Below are 22,012 nucleotides of genomic sequence, written 5' to 3'. Positions count from 1 at the left end.
AGAAGTCTTGACAAGTGGTTGGGAAACAGTTTACCCCTGGGGATCACTTCAGTGGCTCTGCTGGACAGAGGCACAGGGAACTAATCTAAGGGGGCAGCGAAAGCCAACACATTCTGGCTAGGCTTATAAATGCCTTCAGGCAGACAGCCTAGTACCAACCTATGAACCTAAAAGTACTCTGACTGTAATGTTAGCCTCCTTTCCTCAGCCATTTTTCAACTCTTTCTCTCTTTCAGTCCACAAATTAATATAATGAATATTTTAGAATAGCTGTGCATTATAGGTGTGTATTGACACGGTTGGATGTCTAGAAACAATCCTTATTCTTCTTGCAGCTAGAGCCATACTCAAAGATCTAGTATGATGGTGTAACTTTTTTTTTTATTTATGAGATGTGAGACCAGATGTTGAGAGAGAACTATTTGATTACGTACTATTTCTTTTTGCCACTGCAAGCATTAGCTGACTGATTGATTTGTTGAAATAATTTACTGGGAAACTTGGACTTTGAGCTGTAGGTGTGTTAATATTTCACATCCGCAGTAAAGATTCCAGTGTACTTGGCAGAGGTAAGAAGAACACCTTCATTTTTCATAACTGTTGGACCAAACATTCGTTGTAATCTGGAACTTTAGAATTCTGATACAGTATGTGGTATTTGTATTGTAGACATGAGCAATTATATAGTTTGTTCCTCTAGTGCGTATTATGAGTTGTACGCCATGCTGTTAACCAGAACTTTTGTGTTTTATCTCTGCAGTCTTACTTTCTGGGTTTTCCCAAGTGCTTGTCGTTGCAGCTTGTGGATGCTTGTTAAGAATGAAGCCTGTGATAGTAGTCCATGGTGGTGCTGGGGCAATCATGCCGGGAAAAGATGAAAAGTACATGCTGGGTGTAAAGCGGGCAGTAGTATCTGGTTTCAAAAAACTTCAGCAAGGTGGCAGTGTGGTCGATGCTGTTGAAGAAGCAGTTGTAGTCATGGAAAATGACCCCATATTTAATGCAGGTAAACAAATATTGTTAAATGTTAATGTTTACGAATTAAAGCAGAATATGATATATTTGATTTTATAAATGTTTGTGTAATTGGGGACAGGTAGGGTTATAATTGTAGTGGCAATCTACAGTAATTTAACAGACCCATGCACTTAACATTGTGAAGAAGCGCAGCTAAACATGCATGCAGATATTTTCTGGTAAACCCAGGTCTCCATGCCTTCTGAGTAGTTTGCAAACATTAAGTTACATGTCAACCCCCCCCCCCAAGAAAATAGAAACAACAGACCATGACTGCTTCTGCTTATAGTGGATGATCACCAGGACCGAGTCTTCAACTTATGCTAATGTGCTTGTCTTTGCAATGAGCATGCCCGGTTCATAGATAATTACAGGGCTAGCTGCCCTTGCAGACTATTTTAAACCTAGCCAATTTACCTTTTTTTCTGCTGGAATTAACCTATCCCATTTGCTTAGAGATTAGCCTTACCCCATCCCGTGGTTATAATTACCCCTAAAGAGAGTAATTGGGATCATACCTTAGATATTTGAGGGGACCCTTGCATGGGATAAAGCATGTAGGAGCTGTCATTGTCCATTAGTAGTACAGGGGGTAGTCCTTGGCTAAATTTTCTGTTTCTCACACATACCGTTAAATATGGACAAAGATGAACTTGGTTTTATGTGCATGGGGTGTTTGTTCCAGAATTTTGGCCATAAGTCATCCCAAACTGCTGTTTAGTGCTGTTTTGCTTTTGCACAGACCTATTTTAACATGCTTAGGTGTATTAATTTTAATTAATAGTAATTGCATAATAAGAACAGTAAGCAGTCAGCAGTAAAATAAAAAAAGCTTATATTATGAATGAGCTGTTTCATTTAGTGAATTCTAAATGTCTTTTTCTCATGGAAACATATGCGCACCGGAGTCCGGCACCCACATTCACACACTTAGTAGACAGGTAACAGTTATGCTATACCATAACAGCAAATAAAATTCATTACAATTGATAATGCTAGCAGAATCAAAAAATAAAATATGATAAAGCAACATCAAAGTCAACAAGCTGCGTATAGGAGTTAGAAAAGCAAGTGCTGCAAAGTTAGCAAAGACAGTTCTGATAACCAACTAGTTTCGGAATTGTTAAATTGCTCTGAATCTTTGTTATAACGTAACAAAATCCAGACTATTGCTCTTTTATTTATAAACATGCCTCCAGGTCTCACTACTTCCTTTGTTTCACTTGGTGAGCAGGTCACTTTATTTGAAATAATAGACTAAAGAACTTAGTGAGGTCTCCTGGTGCGATGTGCCAACACGTATAGCTCTGGGTGACCAGTTATACTTCACTGGAGTACTGATGTGTTACTTCCTTACTTTAATTGTCTGTCAGTATAATACAGTTATTTACCATAATGTTCTCTCAACTGTCACTTAGGTGGCACATTTCAGCTTGTGGCTACAGATTGCAATAACCATGTGCAGCTGTCTATGATCACTGTCACATTATTTGTTTGTAAAATTCTTGTAGGTGGCATATGTAGGTATACAAAATCAGAACGTGATGAGGTTTAAAAAAGTATACCCCCCACACACACACACAGGGCCAGCCTTGGCAACTGCAGGGCCCAATTTGTGATTTTTTTATGGGGGTCCCAAGCCGCATCTCACTTATCACATCCCTCCCCTCACTCAGTGTCACAACCTTGTGCCCCCCCCCCCCACATTATTGTCTTCCCCACAGCAATGTTACCTGTTCTTTATATGTCTCCTTCTTAAACCTTGGAAGACGGCTTTCACTGGTCAGGTACCAGACTAGGTCTTAATGAATGTCAATTATGTAGTGCGCACACAAATAAATGCCAGGGTGTAAACCACCAGACAAATGAATCTTTCAGCACATTGGCAGATGTTTAATTTTTGAGTACTGGGTTTGTTTGTTTAATGTTAAAACTTAAAACCATTCACCGCATGTAGCCCCCTTGTAAGCTGAAATGCAGCAACCCATAGAGTCCATCTGTAGTACTAGTGAGTCTATGCAAGAGACTTGTATACTTAATAAAGCAATGGTGCAAAAAGTGTGTGTAATGACCAATAAATAGTAAAAAAGACATAAAACAGAGCAGCTGTGATGCAATTTGAAAAATTAATTTCAAGATTGAGTGTAAATTCTTAAGTTCAGGAGCCAAATGAATGGTTGGATTTAACTTGTGGGGGAGTTCTACTAGCACAAGAGTAATAAGACTGCACTCCACTCCATCTGTGTTACAAGATCTAAAGAAAAGAGATGTACATGGGTTCATAGGTGAGTACTACGCTAACGACCACTAGGGCCTTTATAAGCCTAGCCATGCAATCCAAATGTATCCCACGAGTTTTTGTGCCTTTAGGTGTTGTTTTAAAGGGCGCATGCAGCTAGGGTGTAATATAATGGCCACATCTGTCCATCAGAAACATAGGTGTCAAACCTGGGATGAGTTTTCAATTTTCCATCCAGTGGTCCAGGCTAGGCTTAAATAGGTGTAGGGAAGGGTCTTGCTTCACATGGTGTCCTTCCAACATATCCTGGTTATGTTGTACGCAAAACTTGGGTCCTTAAATCTCATATTTCTGATGCTGCTCATTCTTCTGCAGAATGTTCATCAGAGTGGGATCCATGAATTCCTTGTTTGCCAGGCATAGATCACCTCTCAGCAGTGTTTAGGGAAATGGAGGATAGAGATCTCTGTAGAACATTGAATTTATGCCCTGTACTCTCTTGCGAGGAACCTGTGAATGTTGCACTTGTTGCTTGTGCCTTGTCATGTACATATCGAAGGGGGCATTATTCTCAATGATGGGGTTGATAAGGACTGAGTACAGTGGTACGATGATCTCCCTGGATCTAGGTGCCATGTCCTTATTTATAAGTTTCTTACTACCTTACACACATGTTGATCAAAGGTCAGGTTACTATCTGCGTGCATCTCCAAATCCATAACTGCTGGGTCTACTCTTACGGGTGTTTTGTCAGTGAGGTAGTTTCCCAGAGTGGCCAACTTCCCAAAGGGTACTATCGGCACCAGTCATTTGTTTGTGTTAGACCTTCCTGTAAGATGTTAGTATCTTGGAGAGAATTCAATGACCGCTCCTGTTTTGCAATCCTCTGCAGACATGGCCAGCCAGTGGCCCTTGACTTTGGCTTTGACTTCCGAGAAGTAGATGCCAAAGAGGAACGGACTCAACAGAGATCCTTGAGGGACTCCATTAGTGGCTTGTCTCTTTGTGGAGGTCGTTTTCTGATCCTAACTTCCTGTGTCTTTCCACATAGCAGTCTTCTGTGTATCATTAAGAGCCAGTGTATTTAAGAAAGAAAAATATTTGAGAATAATCCATCCTCCCCATTTATGTTCCTACTCTCTTCTTATGTTACTACAATTGTCAATCTGTCCTCTATCTGCATGTGTGTTTGGTCTTCTTGCATAATCTAAGGTTGTGGGCTTTTGCCAAAAGACTGATTAACTTGGGCACAAGCCTATCAATTTTTCTGTCTAGCAGAAATACCCTGCACATTCTGTTGCACCTGTTTGTTAACCTAACGGAAGTTGCAACTATGTTGTATATGATTTCTAGGATCTATGTCTTCTGTTTTTTTGCTTCTTTCTTTATATTTTAATTTTTGTCTTGTGTGTGATGGATAACAGTTGCTGTTTTGCCTTATTTTGTATTGTATCACATCTTGCAATACTTGATAACTGTGGAGCTTTTCACCCCAGACCTTCACTGAAAAAGGGTCTGACATGGCCCAGTTAGACAAATTCAAAAAAATAAGGAAATGTATACAAATCTTGATTTGATGCATAGCAGGTAGGAAAAGCAAAGACTGCATGGATAAGACTCAAATATCAAATGTTTCTATCATCATAATAGACACTACTGAAAGCTGCTTATGTCATGAAGGGGTCGCAGTAAAGCTAATGGTAATCAAGCATTCCTCTCAAATGTCCATAATTGTGCCTAATTTGTGCTGTGTTTCTGGTTACATTTTTGTTTATTTTTCTGGTAAATAATATTGTCACAAATTATTGACAGATGTTTTGAGTTTCAGGGATCACATAATTCAGAAAATGTATACTAACCCAAAACCTGTTAGTGTAGCAACTTTCTACATTTATAAGAACAGTACTTAAACTCTGTTTCTGATTTTTGTGCCCCCCGCCATTATTTTTGCTTTGTTTGGACTTATTTAGCAGAGAAGTTGAGAGGTATGTAATCAGTGTTTAAGTAATATTGCACAATGTGGTTTAAATGGTCTTCGCAAAAGCAGTTGAATTCTTTTTGGAGGCAGGTTAAATTTGCACAGGACATCTGGAAATCCCTTTTCTATTTTCAATACTTGTCAAGGGATTCTTTAACACCCACCTAAGCTACTTCTAGCTCAGGAAAATAAACTTTTGTTTGCTAATCTTAAAGGCTGGCACCTCAGGAGTACATGAATTCTGACACCTGGCATGTGGAATAGATCCCACAGACTTCTGATCTTCCCCACATCAAAGGTAATGAAAACATATGTTGACCCCCCCCACACCTGCCTCTTTGAGTTGCCACAGGTCTGCAGTCCTTCTTAGAATTGTGTAATTGACTGGATGGTAAGACACAAGTGTGCTGCTAGCTTGACTGATTTTTCCATCTATGAAATTATGTGAACGGAGCAAGAAACTGCTGGCAGGCAAACTGTATGGTCATTGGAAATAGTGAGGTACTCAATTTGCTTGTCATAAAACATTGAGGTAATGCACAAAGATCTGTTAGCCAGACATGTAAAATTCATAAAAACAAAGCAGTGCATGGCTGAGGTGGTCAGAACCATCTGCTTACTATGTATGTGTACCTAGTAAAGACTGCAGTAGCATATTGTGTAAACAGAAGCATGGAATACTAGCAGTCAGCGGATCATGCTCCATCAAACATGAATTTTATCTTAGCCTTCTAAAGTACTGGTGTAGAAAAAAGTTTTATGTTGGTAAAATCTGTTACTTTCTTCCATTTTGTGGTTTTATAGACAAACAGGCAGTATTACTCCCATTTTATCAAAAAACAAAAAAACATGCAGATCACCAAGTGGAAGTAATTTATTCCTCTAAAATCTGGCATGTTAGCTCATAGCCTTCAATGATGTCTTGGCTGTCGGCCTTCAGAAGTGATGACAGCATCTAAAAATCAACACATTTTACTTCTCTAGTATATTCTTGTATCCGTTGTATCCTTTGGAAATTTCATAATTTTATTTTACCTGTATACTGAATTGTAGGTTTTCAGTCCCAGAAAATACCATTGACCATGTTTGTTTTTACTATTACAATTACAGTGCACATTTTAATAGTACTTAAAATATTGACAAATCAGATGTTCATCGTGTTACCCTGCTGCAGTCATCACACTTGGGTTATCCTGTCGTCAGGCGGTCCCACAGTCGGCCGGAATTACAAAGTCTTGGTCCTGCGTCGGTTGCTGTCACTTCTTCCCTGATGTCAGTGCGCCAGGGGTATATGTAATGCATCCAACGCCATTTTCTTCAGTCTTTCTTGCTGCGCGGTGCCCGAAGCAGAAGCAGTTCGCAAGTGCCGGTCGGCCGACTCCTGAGATTTTCAAAGTCGAATTTCAGATCCGAAGTCTTCAGTAAAGCTAAGTACCCCGTTGGGGAAACTTTTCTTGCTTCAGACTGATGTCAGAAAAAGTTAACAATTGTATTTCTTGTGGGAAGCAAATTCCTCATAAGGATTTTCATTCTTACTGCATACCTTGCCTAGGCCCAGATCACGACATCACTGGTTGTCGTTTTTGTGCTAGGTTTAATAAGCGTTCTATAAAAAGACACTTTGATTTCGCACAACACTACTTCGGTAGAAAATTTAACTATACTATGCCGTCGGAGCAACCGACTACCGGCGTGCACAAAAAATGCAAGGATAAGGACAGGCAGCCTAGACCCAAGCCAGACTCCGAGGCCTCGGCTGGTCCGGTCTCCGGTTCACCGGTCTTCAGTGAGGCTCCGACGGAGCCCCTGACTACCGCAGATTTGGAACCCGAGACCGCTTCGGAGCTTTTGGCAGAGAGTACTAGGTCGACGCAGCCATTTTGTTTAGCCCCTACCGACGACACTGCTGAAAAAGATGTCGGTGCTGCAGAAACACCTTCGGTTTCTGAAGGCGTCTTCAGACCGACGCTCACCATAAAAACGTATCCTAATACTAAGACTCCTATTAAACCTAAAAAGACTGCACTTCAGTCTCCAGTTCAAGGCCCCATGCCTAAGAAACAGATGCTCAAAATTGCTGAAGATTTGATCTCTTTAATCAGGGGCTCCCAACCCCCACCCGACAAAAGGCCTAGACAAGAGGAAGATTATGCCTCCTCTGAACAAGTGTCTATTTCCTCAGGCTCCTCTGAGGACCAAGATTACTCCTTCTCCCCTTATGAAGATTCTGATGCTGAGGATTCTATTCCCTCAGCTTCTCCTCCTGAAGACTACTCCTTTGGGGAAACTTTACACACTATGAGGGAACATCTGACTCAAAGAAAAGACTCACAGAGTTTCCTTTACTCCCCCAGCACAGACCACTTGCCATCCCCCCAGTTTTAGACATTGTGGATGATGTTTACTTAGAATCCAGTCTTGAACCCAGATTCTCTGCCTTCTGCTCCAGCCAAACCTGACAGATACTATAGAGTACCTGATTCCCACAAATTCTTTTATAAAAGCCCTGTTGCTGATCCAGAGACTATCTCCCAGAGTCCCAAAGGGGCTAAGGCTTCTGTGGCAAAAAATCCTGTACCCTCGGAAAGGGACTCCAGAGCACTAGACAGGTGGGGAAAAAGGTTTACACCTCAGCCACTCTAGCTATGAGGGCACTAAATTGCCAATTTCACATGCTAAAATATCAGCAATTTCTAATGTCTCAGTTAAAATAAAAATGAGCACACTCCCTCAGCAGTCTGAATTGAAAGAAATGCAGGATCTGTTGCATGCAACTGAACAGGTGGGCAAACATACTTTACAATGTGGGTTTGATTCTTTGGAGGCTTCCTGCAGAGCAGCTGTCACTGGGTCTGTTATACGTAGGCATGCTTGGTTAAAGGAACAAACTCTACCTGATCATGTTAAAGCAAAACTTCTAGATGCTCCCTTACAGCAGGATGTTCTTTTTGGAGTTAAAGCAGAAGAAGTCTTTAAAGAAAATTGAAGATAAGGCAAAATCTATGCAGACAGTCAAAGATTTTCTACAGGTACAGCCCCCTCGCTTCAGCAGAAATTGGTCCTTTCCAGCTACTGACAGACCACAGAGGGGTAAATACAGACATCTAAGAGGCAGAGGACAACCACAAGCCCAGTACAAACCTCGACAATGGGGCACTGCAACACAGAAGGGAGGAGAAGACTGGTCCCAAGCTACCAGAAGGCAAACTCAATGACTTGCACCTCATCTGGCCAAGCAACACTCTCTTGGCAGCCCCCTTGGGAGGAAAACTCACATTTTTTTCAGACAACTGGCACATTGTCACAAAGGACAAATGGGTCCTAGACATAATTTCACGAGGATACAGATTCCATTTTCACACCTTGCCAATGAAAAGAGGAATGCCAAACCTGCCACAAAATCAATGGGCAGAGGCACAAAAACAAATTACAGCTCTCATGGACATGAAAGCAATTCAACTGGTACCTACTCGAGAGCAAGGCCAAGGATTTTACTCAAGACTCTTTCTAGTTCCCAGAAAGGACAATGCCTGGAGACCAATTCTGGACCTTTCAATTCTAAACACCTTCGTACAAGTACCCAAATTCAAGATGCTAACATTACAGCAGCTTCTTCCCATGTTGGGCAAGAAAGCATGGCTAGTAACATTGGACCTCAAGGAGGCATACCTGCATGTCCCTATCAGACAAAGTTGCAGAAGATACCTCCTTTTCATTGCAGGTTCAACCCAATACCAATTCTCTGCACTGCCCTTTGGCTTATCTACTGCGCCCAGGGTCTTCACAAAATGCCTGGCACCAGTAATTGCATACTGCAGACAAAGAGGAATTCAAATATACCCATACCTGGACGACTGCCTCATCCAAGCAGAAAGCAAGGACATCCTCTTACAACATCTGGCATTTGTAAAATATCTTCTAAGTTGCCTGGGGTACACAGTAAACAAAAAGAAATCAAAACTAGCACCCTCACAAAATATGACATTCCTGGGTGCCAGCTTGAATACAATGGCCCAGAAGGCATATCTGACGCCAGACAAACAACTACAACTGACTCAATATTTCAGAACAATGGCAACAAAGACCCAACTACCTGCAAGAAAAATTCTGCAGGCCTTGGGCTTCATGGCATCTTGCATACTACGAATACCATTTGCAAAGCTGCATATGAGGAAATTACAGTAGTACCTAAAAAGCGTATGGTCTCAACACAGCCACAGCTTGAACACAATGATATCTCTCATTCCCTGCCTACAACAGGAATTTCTATGGTGGTCACAGGTATGTCACCTCAACAAGGGTCAGCCTTTCACCTTGCCCCCAGCCAGGCAAACTATGACAACAGATGCATCGGACTACGCCTGGGGGGCACACATGGCAGGACAGTGCGTTCAAGGCGTATGGACTACAGATCAAATGGATCTGCACATCAATCAAAAAGAGGTGCTAGCTGTACAGAATGCTCTGACAGCCTTCAAGAATCTGTTACATCCAGGACAACTTACAATAAGGATGAACAACACCACAGTAATGTGGTACATAAACAAGCAAGGGGGTACACACTCCTACCCTCTATGCAGGCAAGCAATGACCTTGTGGAACACAGCTCTGGCTTACCAAGTTCAGTTACAAGCTCAATTCCTGCCAGGAAAAAAGAACACATTGGCAAGACGACCTCAGCAGAAACATCATGGATCCCCACGAGTGGAAACTGGGATCCACAAGTATTCGCAATGATAACTCAGAAATGGGGCCTTCCAGACATAGACCTGTTTGCCAGTCCTCTATCAACTAACAAACTTTTGTACAAGGACACTTCACTATCAAGCTTGGAAAGTGGGCGCACTCTCATTCAGTTGGAAAAACCTGACAGTATATGCCTTCCCTCCATTACCTCTCCTCACAAAGGTGCTTCTGAAAGTCAGAAAGGAGAGACCACGACTGATACTCATAGCCCCAGACTGGCCATGCCAGCACTGGTACCCACTATTGAGGAATATGGCCCAGGGCCCTCCTTGGATTTTGCCACAAATTGCCCATTTGCTCACACAGCAAAACGATCAGATTCTTCACAGCCAGCTCAAAACCTTAAATCTGGCTGCATGGCAAATCACCTAAGCATCCGGCCAGCTCCTCTTTCCCAAGCAGTTATGGATGTTATTCTGGAAGCTAGGAGGCCCAGCACCAGGAAGGCCTATTCGGACAAATGGAAAAGGGTTTGCGCCTGGAACCAAGCCAAAGGCCAAAGCACACTACAGCCTCACATGCCTCAGATTCTACAGTATTTAACTGAGATGTTGCACAAAGGACTTTCTTCTTCTTCCATTAAAATCCATGCATCAGCTATTTCAGCCCACTACAACATGGATCCACCCTTATTTTCGCATCCACTTCTAAGGCAGTTCCTCAGAGGGGCAAAAAACATTAGGCCCCCCAGGAGAGCACCTACACCAACATGGGACCTCAATTTTGTTCTGGAAAAACTTACGCTACCTCCCTTTGAACCAGCTTTCTCTGCAGATCTACAGTTTCTATCATGGAAGACTGCCCTGCTGCTAGCAATAACTTCAGCTAGAAGAGTCTCGGAGCTGCAGGCACTAATGGCAGTGGAACCTTTCCTCATTTTCCATCAAGACAAAATTTTTCTACGAACTAATCCTTCCTTCATGCCTAAGGTGGTTTCCAGTGTGGCTTTAAATCAAACCATCCACTTACCCACCTTCTTCCCAAATCCACAGAACAAAGGAGAAAGACTCCTGCATTCCTTGGACATTCACAGGCAACTTCGTTACTACTTGGATAAAACTAAGGCTGTCAGAAAATCTGACCAGCTTTTTGTATCCTATGCTACAGCTTCACAAGGGAAGGTAAAACAAACCATTTCCAAATGGATAGGACATTGCATTCGTTTTTGCTATACCCATCATGGAAAACCAGTTCCTGCTACCATTAGGCCCCACTCTACCAGGGCAACAGCTACATCTACAGCCTTCATCAGGGGGGTTCCAACCAATGAGATTTTGGAAGCTGCAACTTGGAGTTTAGTACACACCTCTACAAAACACTATCACTTACCACTTTACTCTAAGACTAGAGCTGGCTTTGCCACTGCAGTTCTGCAGGGCCTTCTAGCCTCCTCTAACCCTCTATAACTCCTCCACCCATCCTTAGCTTTGGGATTCTACCCAAGTGTGATGACTGCAGCAGGGTAACACGATGAACGCAGTACAGTTTTGTACCTACCATAAATGTAGATGTTCGAGTGTATACCCTGCTGCAGTCCAGGTTACCCTCCATCCCCCTCTGATCTAACTGGCTAAATCTCTACAATACCTTCCTGATGTATTTGCTTATAGCTGGAGGGATTTTGTGTTTGTGCAAAAAAATTACTTAATTTGGTACTAATTACTGACCACCTTTTTGGGGGCACCTGACATCTGGGGCAAGAAAAACTGAAAAAAATGGCGTCGGATGCATTACATATCAGCAACTGACGCCGGACCAAGACTTTGGAATTCAGCTGACTGCGGGACTGCCTGACGACAGGATAACCCAAGTGTGATGACTGCAGCAGGGTGTACACTCGAACATTTACATTTATGGTAGGTACAAAACTGTACTTTGTTGCCTCCTAGAAGTAGCAACATGCTGAAAATCTGTTAGATTTTCTAATGCATTTAAAATCAATTGAAACTACATTGTACAACTTATGAGAACATGAGGGACTTCCAAGATCGCTGCACAGTGATCTACAGCATATTTTTTTTCTCCAAGTGTGAAAAAAGAAACTGAAAGATAAAAGCCAGTAATTCTACCAGTTTTAGTAAATTATTACTGTCTAGTAAGTACACTGCCTGGATGCCAGCAAAGAAGAAACTTGGAGAGTTTGAAAGAATATTAACTAGAAAAGTTGATGAGAAAACTTTACCTGAGAAGAATCCTGCAACTGCTCAGCAAAAAGCAATTCAAGATTCAGCTTTGGACAAGGCATGGCTTCCAGTAATCTAGATGAAAAAATAAATCAAATGTTCTCAAAGCTGATTAAAATAAATGAAGCATTAAAGTATCTCAACTTGAGTAACAAAGAGCTACAAAAAATGGAAGAAGCATTAAACCGCTATTCAGATGAACTGATAAAACTGAAAAAATCAGAGGTTGAAATGAAAAGGCTGGCTGCGTATCAGACTGCTGAAGAAGTGCTGTTTCAAAAAGTGGTAGAGTTAGAGGACAGAGAAACTGGAAGTAATAGACTGTATTTTTTATGAAAAAATACAAACAGCTGAACTGTTATTCCACAGCAGGATTTGTTAACTGAAAGGGCACTTTGTGTGTATACTGCAAATCTGGCCGTGAGAAAGAAGCCAAGACCTGTATTAGTATAGATGCAATCATACCAGGAGAAAGTTGATTCTGACAAAATCTGTGGCAAAAGGGCAAAGTATTTAAAATTGGAGACAGTAGAATGTTTGTGGGAAAATGATTATTGACTGTACTCCAGACCGAAGAGAAGCAAATTTATCCCGACAGTCCGGGAATGTCCAGTAACAGGTGTGAGGTTCAAGCTGTTATATCCAGCTGCGTTTTTTTTTTTTTTTTTTGTCTTTGAGGATCAAAGTCATTTTTTGATGCAGAACAGGCTAAGCAGAAATACAAGCATTTGCTCAACAAAAAGTGAGCTATAAAACAGAAGGGTAGTCTGCTTTGCATTATTCCAATAATGAAGCTTACAAAAAGACTGCCAGTGAAACCTTTACTAGTGTTCCAAACAAAAAGTGCTTGAAAAAGCACAGAATTGGGAGCAACTTAGAAATGAACCAGAGTCTGGGGTTGTGAAATGGAGATGAACAGGAAGAAGACCAGCAACACTGAAATTGGTGAATAAACATGATTAGAATGCATCAGTTACATTTGTAAAATAGAGATTAACAATAAAAAGTGGAAAGATTGGACTTTTGTTGAGTTTTGTTAAACGTGTGGAGGACTGACAGCATATACCCCATATCATGTCAATATTTGGAAGGATAATAAAAGGAAAAAAAAAGATAAAAGGAAAGAAAGAAAAAATAAGAAGAAAAAGAAGTAACTGTAAGGTAGCACAACTGTAAGTTGGCACAGCAATCAAGGAACCTCGATCCTCACCACTAACACCAGGGAGGTCCTCTCATAGAAGAGGAAAGGATAACTAATACACACAGTAAAGTACAATTTCCCTAAGTGCACACAGAGATCACAGTCAATCTGGGGCTGGCTGCTCCCTTGCTCACCAGGTCCCCAATAAGACTCCCCACTGGCACAGCTTTAGGGTCCAGGTCTCAGCCTAACTGGGCAAGCTAGAACCTCCAGTACCCTCTCTGTCCAACCAGTGCTTTGTGTCCCTGCCAAGTAGCTGACACCACACATACACACTTTGAGATAAGTATTTATACAATTTCACAGATACTCCTGGGAAAGGCTGATACAGATTCTCCAACTGTGCCCCTTTTACCCAGACTGTATGGTAGTAACCTCCAGTACCCTCTCTGTCCAACCAGTGCTTTGTGTCCCTGCCAAGTAGCTGACACCACACATACACACTTTGAGATAAGTATTTATACAATTTCACAGATACTCATGGGAAAGGCTGATACAGATTCTCCAACTGTGCCCCTTTTACCCAGACTGTATGGTAGTAATTACTGCCACCACCCAGTTAATCATATCCGCTATTAAAAGGCCCTTAAAAGGGTGTCCAATTATTAATGTGAAATATTGTTATCCAGTGGTAATTTGACTATACAGTCAAAGGCTTATCAGAGTGGCCTATTACAATAAACTCTATATAAATATGCAATGTACGCTACAGCTTATCTCCACACAAACCAGCCACAGGTAGAAGGTTTTAAAAATATTTAATAATAAATAATTAAAACATAAAACAAAACTACTACACCACAGAGATATCTAAGAGTTCAGTGAAACGTAAAATAATACAGTAGGACAGGTCTGATTTAAAAGTAAAATACCTAATTAATCTTTACTAGCTTTAACTATTCGTACAAGAAATCACAGTGCTAAAAACTTACATGTGAGTATAAACAGAGTGCTGGTAAGTTGGATATCAAGATCAAAATGCTTTTTTATGTCTCTCTGAGACACAGTTTATAAAACATCACTAACAAACATGTCTCTGGGTCCTCCCCAGATTACATCATGTTTGACATTTAGGTTTTCCCAGTATTCATATTGCATCATCTTGACACCTGCCCTGAGTTCCCAGGCTAATAGAAACTCCATTTACATTATTTAGCAAGCTAACACCTGCACAGGAGAATGCAATAATAAAAGGCATTTCACATATACACTCTAGCAGAAACCAAAGCAATAAAGCACAGTCCACATGTACACTCTAACAATTATTCCTTAAGTTAAGACAATAGGAAGAATGTCTTCAGCTAGACGCTCTGGCACCATTTTTTTAGATAATTGTACTTTCAAAGACATTTGAAATGCTTGGCTTGGTTTTCCTTACAGCAGATGGCAATGTTGCAACAATCTTGAACTTCGCATTTTACAGTGTTTTCTTTACGCTCAAGAAACATGCCTGTATTTTACATTTATTATCAAGAAAATATGCCTGTATTTTACATTTATTTACAAATGCCAGAGTTAAATATCAAATTCTATTTGACTAGGCTGGCAGCTTTCGCCCATCTCTCCCCAATCGTCACATAAGTATAAAAAAATTAACAATATTTGTATAAAGCATTTCATGATAAAAGCTGCATGTTATATAGTAAAGCATTTTCAGTTATTGTTGTATGTGATAAAGATAACTAAAGTAAACCAGTGTATTTTTTCCTTCTTTTTTAGTTTTAGGAAATACAAACATTCCAATGTGAAAAGAGAAGAAAGGCTTGAAAAAAAGCATTTTTAAGTTAATATGCTGTAATCTTGGGTTGCTGAGGTGGGGATGGGGTGTAAACAAATGCACGGATTACATAGAGTTGATTACATAAAGTTGATATGTTTTCTCAAGTTTTGCATAGGTGAATGTCTCTGTTAATGCCCTTTGCTTTACCATAGAAAGTTTTTTTATATAAGTAAATAAGAGACACCTGGGTTTAATTAAAATGTGTCCTTTAGCAAGTAAAATGTTCAGTGTGAGTTGTGAAGTCTGCAGTTGAAGGCAGCTATATATTTTGTTGTAAGTTTCCATGGATACAGGTACAGGCAGTAAAAGCCAGAACACTTTTCTAAGGCTAAATGTTAAAGTTTTCTGAAAGCATAAAAGCTGTTGGGGAATAAAGATAAGACAAGAAGAGACATCAATTATTTTAAGTAGGAGCACAGGCTCTAATATTGACTTTAGCGTGGATAAACCTCAATTGTAGGTTGGGTAATGCTTGTGTGTGCAGCTAATGGTTTTGGGACAATTCTTTGTATCAGGAGAGTTACATTTCATTTGAAGTTGTAAATAGTTTTGTATGTTTGTTTTTATGTTAATAGGTTATGGTGGTGCTCTGAATTTTGTTTAGTTTTTTGTTTGAGGGTTTTCATTAAAACAAATGTCTTGTAGAATGCGACATAGGTTAAATTGAGATGTCAAGAAACAACTGTATGAAAGGTAAACCTGCCAAGCATTAGTGAGTGCGTGTAACACAAAAGCTGGAAATAGACATTTAAAAAAACTGTTATAGATATATACAAATACATAGATGAGAATAATTTCTTATGGCTACACTATCCATATTAGTTTGGAACGTGAATGGCCTCACAGCTGTATACAAAAAGATACAAGTATTGAATAATAATAAAAAATTCAGAGTGCAAATAACAATGCCACAGGAGATGCATTTGAAAAGAAGTGAGCATTTGAATTAAATAAAGAAAGGATTTCAAGATGGATATTTGGCGTCAGGGACAAAGGAAAAAGGGAGTGCTTGTACCAATTGCTAGAAGAGGTCCAATCATGATAGATGTTAAAAAATGGTAGATTTGCAGTAGTAGGGGGCTGCTGGCAAGGGAGGAAGATTATGCTGACATGTTATTCTACCTAAAGCTGCTGTTATGGAGCTTAAGAAAAATTTGGGAGAAATCAACTTTTAGCATGGAATATTATTTATAGGTGGGTATTGGAACTTTATTTACAATAGTGAGGATGTATCAGGGGACCTAGAAGGAAAAATATAACAAAAGAGGAAAGATTTCTAAAGAAATTTATGAAAATGTTTGGTATGGAAGACATAAATTCAGTAGTAGGCACTCCTGAGAGAATTTACATGTTTCCCAAGGTATAGTAACTGTGCTAGACTAAAAAGAAATTATATTTCATAGAAACATGCATTTAATTGAAAGCTTTGACCCAAATTAGTAACTATTTCAGATCATGCACCAGCAACAGCTATGGTAAAAATGCAGGGTAATAAAGTGAAAATGAGACTGTTACCTCCCCACCTACATTTTAAAGGAGAGGAATTTAAAGAATAGGGTGTGAAAAGTATTTGAGAGTTATTAGGGAAGTTGGAAATTTCTTTAGAAGCTATAGCTAGTGAGTAGGTTAACATGAAAGTGGAGTTTAAAATATGGTAGAAATAAAAGAAAAAGGGAGTTAATAAGTAACAGGAATTATTTAGAAAGGCTGACAAAGGTTAAAGGATTGCAGAATAAGGGGAATCTCATAGAAGAAGAAGAGGTGCAACCGCAAAGTGGTAAATGGAAAATAGAGAGACTCTGGATAATATGCATGATTTTAGAAAGGTTGCTGTTACGCAACTGTTAGAGCACAAAACCTTTCAGCACAACAACTTAGCAAGACAAAGGAGAAAGGGTTGTTGCTAAACTTGCTGAGTCTTTAACAAGTAAAATATCCATAGATCATGTAGAGGTGTTTTTGCAGATACTTCAGATATTTTATGAAATTTTGTATAAAGCAGAAAAATGAAATCAAGGAAAAGCACAAAATGGAAATATTTATTGAAGACTTAAGTATGCCATGATTAGAGGTAGATGAAGCTCGACACCTTAACAGTTAAGTATGAGGAGATGAGATAAAAATGGTGACATATAATCAATCTGCATGAACATCACTAGGAGTAGATGCTATTCTTGTGGAAGTTCGGAAGCAAAGAGGGAAGAAAGTGATAAAAGTCTGGAAAGTATTGTTTAACAGTATTTACAAAGAAGGGAAATACCAATATCCTAGGAGAAAGCTGTGGTGGCTGTAAAAACCCATGAGACCCAGCTGCATATAGGCCCATCTCAATTTTAAACCGTGATTATAAAGTGTTTTCTAAAATTAATAGATATGGTTCAGTGTGGTTTTGTGGAAACATTTAACAACATTAATAGATGAATAGTGATCCAGATGGAAGCAGAGTCTAAGAAAATACCATTGTTGTTTGGTATTGATGCAGAAAAAGCATTCAGCAGACTAAGCTGGATTGTATGAGTAGGGCAGTTAAAGCATTTGCATTCCCTGATGTAATGCTAAGATTAAATACGAAGATGTGTTGGGGATCAGAAGTAAAACTTAAAGTGGGAGGGTTCCTTTCTGACAAGTTGTGTCTGAACAGAGGAGCCAGTCAGGAGTATCCTCTTTCTCCTTTGTTTGTTTTATATTTAGAACCACTGGCAAAGAAAATAAGGGACTCAGAAATTCAAGGATATAATTGGTATGGTAATTAAGAAAAGTTGGCTTTACTTGCAGACAATATTATTTTGTACCTGATAAAAACAGAAAAGGACATCTAAGTGTTGTGAAATATTTTGAGACAGTTTCACGCCTTTCCGGTGTATAAAATTAATGAAAATAAAAGCTGTAGCTGTTACGTATGTACCCAGACATGAATTGGGGCAATATCCATATATTTTATATTATTTTGTTTTTTTTATGGGGACATGTTAAAATGAAGTATTTATGGGGACATGTTAAAATGAAGTATTTATGGGGACATGTTAACATGAAGTATTTAAGAGTATGGAATAAAAAGGATTCTGTTGTGGATGCTAAGGATACATGGGAAGAGACTAAAAAGATGATAAAACTGGAAGCTCTTGTTTATGGATAGCAAGATGCAAGCAGTGAAATGTTTTTCAGTCCCTTAGTTTTAGATACAGGGCAGGCATATTTTTATCCACCAGAGCAGGCATATTTTTCTCAACCAGAGTAGAAGTTGTGGACAATAATTAATAGAGCTGAAGAATTTTTTCTGGGAGGGGTAGAGGGCAAGGATCAAGTGAGATAAGTTGATCCTTCCAGCAGAGCAAGTTGACTTAGGATTATGTGATTTGAATGGATATTTTAGAACTGCATAGCTGAGGCTCAAATTCTTAACGAGCAGTAAGCTATAATTCAGAGTGGAAAGGGATGATGATGAAGAGGGGGGAAATTAAAGAAATAAGGAGAGAGAGAGAGATTTTGTATGCAGATCCTTAAGGAGAATAACAGCCATACAGAATATTATATTCATAAAGCAGCAGAAAGTATTTTAAGAACCAAATCAATATGAGAATGGAGAAATTAGTTTTTCTTATAGGGATGACTGCAATTATGGGTACAGAGAATAGGCAAGAGGAGATGGAATTTACTTCAGAAAAAAGGTGTTGGGAGCAAATAACTAGAGAAGGAACGGTAATATAATTGGAAGAGACCAAGAAGACATTTCGACTGCAGACTAGAGACTGCCTTCCCTATCAGTGATTTGATATCAGAGTATATGGAAAGAGAAAGGGATAGGGGAATCTTAAGTGAAAGACTTGGTCTGTTAGAGTTTTCAGTTGAATCTAGAACAGAAGCTGCTGTTAAAGATGTGAAATATTGCATGGTAACTATAGGAATCCAACAGATGAGGTTAGAAAAGATTGGGAAGAAAGAGAGAATAAGCAATTCACTAAGAAATAATGGGAGGACATATGTATGGATCCCAAGTCTGCAACAAAGCCTAGAATATTTAGGATTTTTGTTGGAAATGTTTGCATAGGTATTTTATACCTCAAGCAGACTCCAAAGAGTGTTGGAGGTATGATGGAGAAGACAAAGGTAAATGGGAACATATGTTTTGGAAGTGTAATGAGTTGCAGACTTCATAAATTCCCTACAGAGTACTTTCTCAGAAATACTGAATGAGGAAATGTGTAAGCAAGGACATTATTTTTGAGCTGGGTTACAGGATCGGAATTGCATAGACACAGTAAGGCCTTGCTAAGTTTAATTCTGGTGGCAGCCAAAAAAGCAATTAGTAATAAATGGAAATCAAAGTCCAAGCTAGCTATATTTGAAGTATTGACTATTGTAAAAGAGATAAAACCTGGATGTTGGATCTTTAGAAAAGGGTAAGAGCAAATTACATGGACCTTATAAACAAAGACATTGGCAACCTCCAAATGCTTGACCCCACACAGTTTGGTTTTGTCAAAAGGAGATCATGCCTGTTAAACTTGGTTGTCTTCTTCGAAACAGTCACCAAAGCCATGGACAAGCGGAAGACGGTGGGCACTGCCTACCTTGACCTAGCTAAAGCCTTCAACACTATTCCCCACTCGGGCATAACAGACAAACTCTCCCAGCTGGGCATCAACCTCTGTTACCAGATGGGTAGCTAACTGTCTCACCGATGGCATCCCCTATTATGACTGAGTGGGTTCTATCTCTTGTAGTAGACCCGGAACAAGTGGTGTACTCCAAGGATCAGTCTTGAGGCCTCTGCTGTTTGGGATATACTTTTATGAGTTGCAAGCCAAAACCAGTGGCCTGTGGCTGACCAGGTTTGCAGATGACTGCAAGCTGGGTGCTATCTTAAATTCCCCTAGTGATGTGAACATCCTCCAAGAGGGCCTTACCCATTCTAATGACTGGTGCCAGAAGCACGGCCTCAAACTGAATGCCAAGAAATGCATCATTGTCCCCTTTGGGGAAAATGGCATTCCCACTAATTATCACATTAATAACAACGTACTAAGCATGCAGTTATTTGTGAGGGACTTCGGCACCCAGGTTGATAGCAACCTGAATTTTGACTGCCACATTGCCTCCGTTGCACGGAAAGCTTTTTACATGGCCCACCTCATAATTAAGGGCATTTCATCCAGGAATAAGGAGGTCATGACATACCTGTAGTCCTCCCTTATCAGACCCATTATCAAGTACAATGCCTCCTTTGGCATGTGCCTTGCCAGGCACATGCAGGAACTGGAGAGACCACAGAGGTTCTTGACCAGCAAAATTCAGGGTCTCAAACACCCATCCTGTACATATAGGCTAAAAGCCCTGTCCCTCTACGCAGTCTCATACAGACTGCTCAGAGGTGACCTGTGTCTGGCATACAAGGCCATCTCAGACCCAGCCTTGAAGGAGTTGCTCATATCTGTAACTCAACTCATGCAACCCACATGCAAGGCTGCAACCTGGTCTGTGACATTAATAGAACTTTTTGGCAGGATAGATTTGTGTCCCAAAGACTCCTCCATCTGTGAAATAGACTCCCTCTCCATGTCAAGAAGAGTACCACTCTAACCCTCTTTAAGAGGACCTGGATGACTTGATGGGAAACAGAAAATACACCCCTGGGATCCCACCTGTCTCTCTGCTGGACTGGCTAGTGTTATAAGGGCCTCCAGGTCAGTAGACTATTATCATCCTATGAACCTATAAACATAAAAATGGAAATTGCGATAACAATACATGCAGAATAATGTTTAGGAGGAGGAGTGAGATTTAAGGGGAGGTAGGAATTGAATGGTTTATATAATGCTGGTTTGATGATAGAAACATGATGTGTAAAGTCTGTAACTAGCAACACGTTAATTTTTTCTTTCTTTTTATATATATATATATATATATATATATATATATATATATATATATATATATATAAATGTGTGTTTGCCTAGGTGTTAATTCAATAAAGGCGTTTTAAAAATGAACACAGATAGGGTGTTCCCTCCTGCTAGATTTTTGTTGTTTTAAAAGAAAATACTAACTTCTAAGGCAACATTCTGGGCAAGCTGATCATACGCTTGTAGTGCCATTAAACAATATGCTTGAAGTTGTCAGGAAGTTGTAATAGTGCACAAACGTCCATTGTATCTCTGTTGTTCCCAGTTTTATGGAATTTAATTTGCCGTAGTGCACAGCATATCCTTTAGCAAATCTCTTACATTTTTATGGAATCTTTTTACTGCATTTGTTGATTGGGTTAACACACTACCCCAAGGCCTCTTTTTAGGCACGACCTGGGCAAAAGGCAAACCATGTCATTGAAAGTTATGATAAAGTTATTGACGTACAGAATATACATTATCAAAGAGAATGGTACTCATGGAGCAGTAAATATATTGGGATCGACAATGTAGATTTTGCATTTGCAACTTTGACATACACCATTAACATGGCATAAAAAGTACGAGTTACATGTAGTAATGAGTAACGTGTGTATGTTAGGTTGTAGGAGTGAAGGTTGGGTATTATGAAATTAGTAGAGTTAGCACAAGAAGAAGTATGGAAGGGAAGTTGTAAAGGCTTTTACATCTCGGGTCTCTCCTGAAAAGATGCCAGTGGCCTAGTGGGATTAACCTGCTCAACAAAGGATAGATAAATGCATAAACAAATGAATAAGTAAATGTATTGCACCTCTAACCTCTTGATTCTTACTTTTGACAAGCTTATCTGACTTTTAAAATCAGATAGTTTAGTAATATTTTTGCAAGGATGTAGTAACTCTCAATGGAGGAGGGCTGCTAGCAAATGGGTAGTGGATGGATGTTGTAAGCTGATAAGGAAGCAGCTGTCTATACATTTTGAT

At 39.8% G+C, this 22,012-nt stretch overlaps 1 protein-coding gene across 1 annotated transcript in view; it reads left to right on the top strand.

Moving 5' to 3' along the window:
• The window catches only part of LOC122814926 (isoaspartyl peptidase/L-asparaginase-like), a 431,511-nt gene that overhangs the window by 36,948 nt on the left and 372,551 nt on the right, over nt 1-22,012 (top strand). Inside the window, exon 2 of the mRNA XM_044087192.1 lies at nt 761-1,006. Within this exon, the coding sequence (XP_043943127.1) occupies nt 820-1,006 (187 nt within the window). The 5' untranslated portion in view covers nt 761-819. The remainder of the gene's footprint in view (nt 1-760; nt 1,007-22,012) is intronic.

The sequence above is a fragment of the Protopterus annectens genome, chromosome 1.part1 (genome assembly GCF_019279795.1).
Source record: "Protopterus annectens isolate FY-2018-M chromosome 1.part1, PAN1.0, whole genome shotgun sequence".
Taxonomy (NCBI): domain Eukaryota; kingdom Metazoa; phylum Chordata; order Ceratodontiformes; family Protopteridae; genus Protopterus; species Protopterus annectens.
The sequence above is the reverse complement of the archived record's forward strand: the minus strand, read 5'-3'. Positions and strand labels throughout refer to the sequence as shown.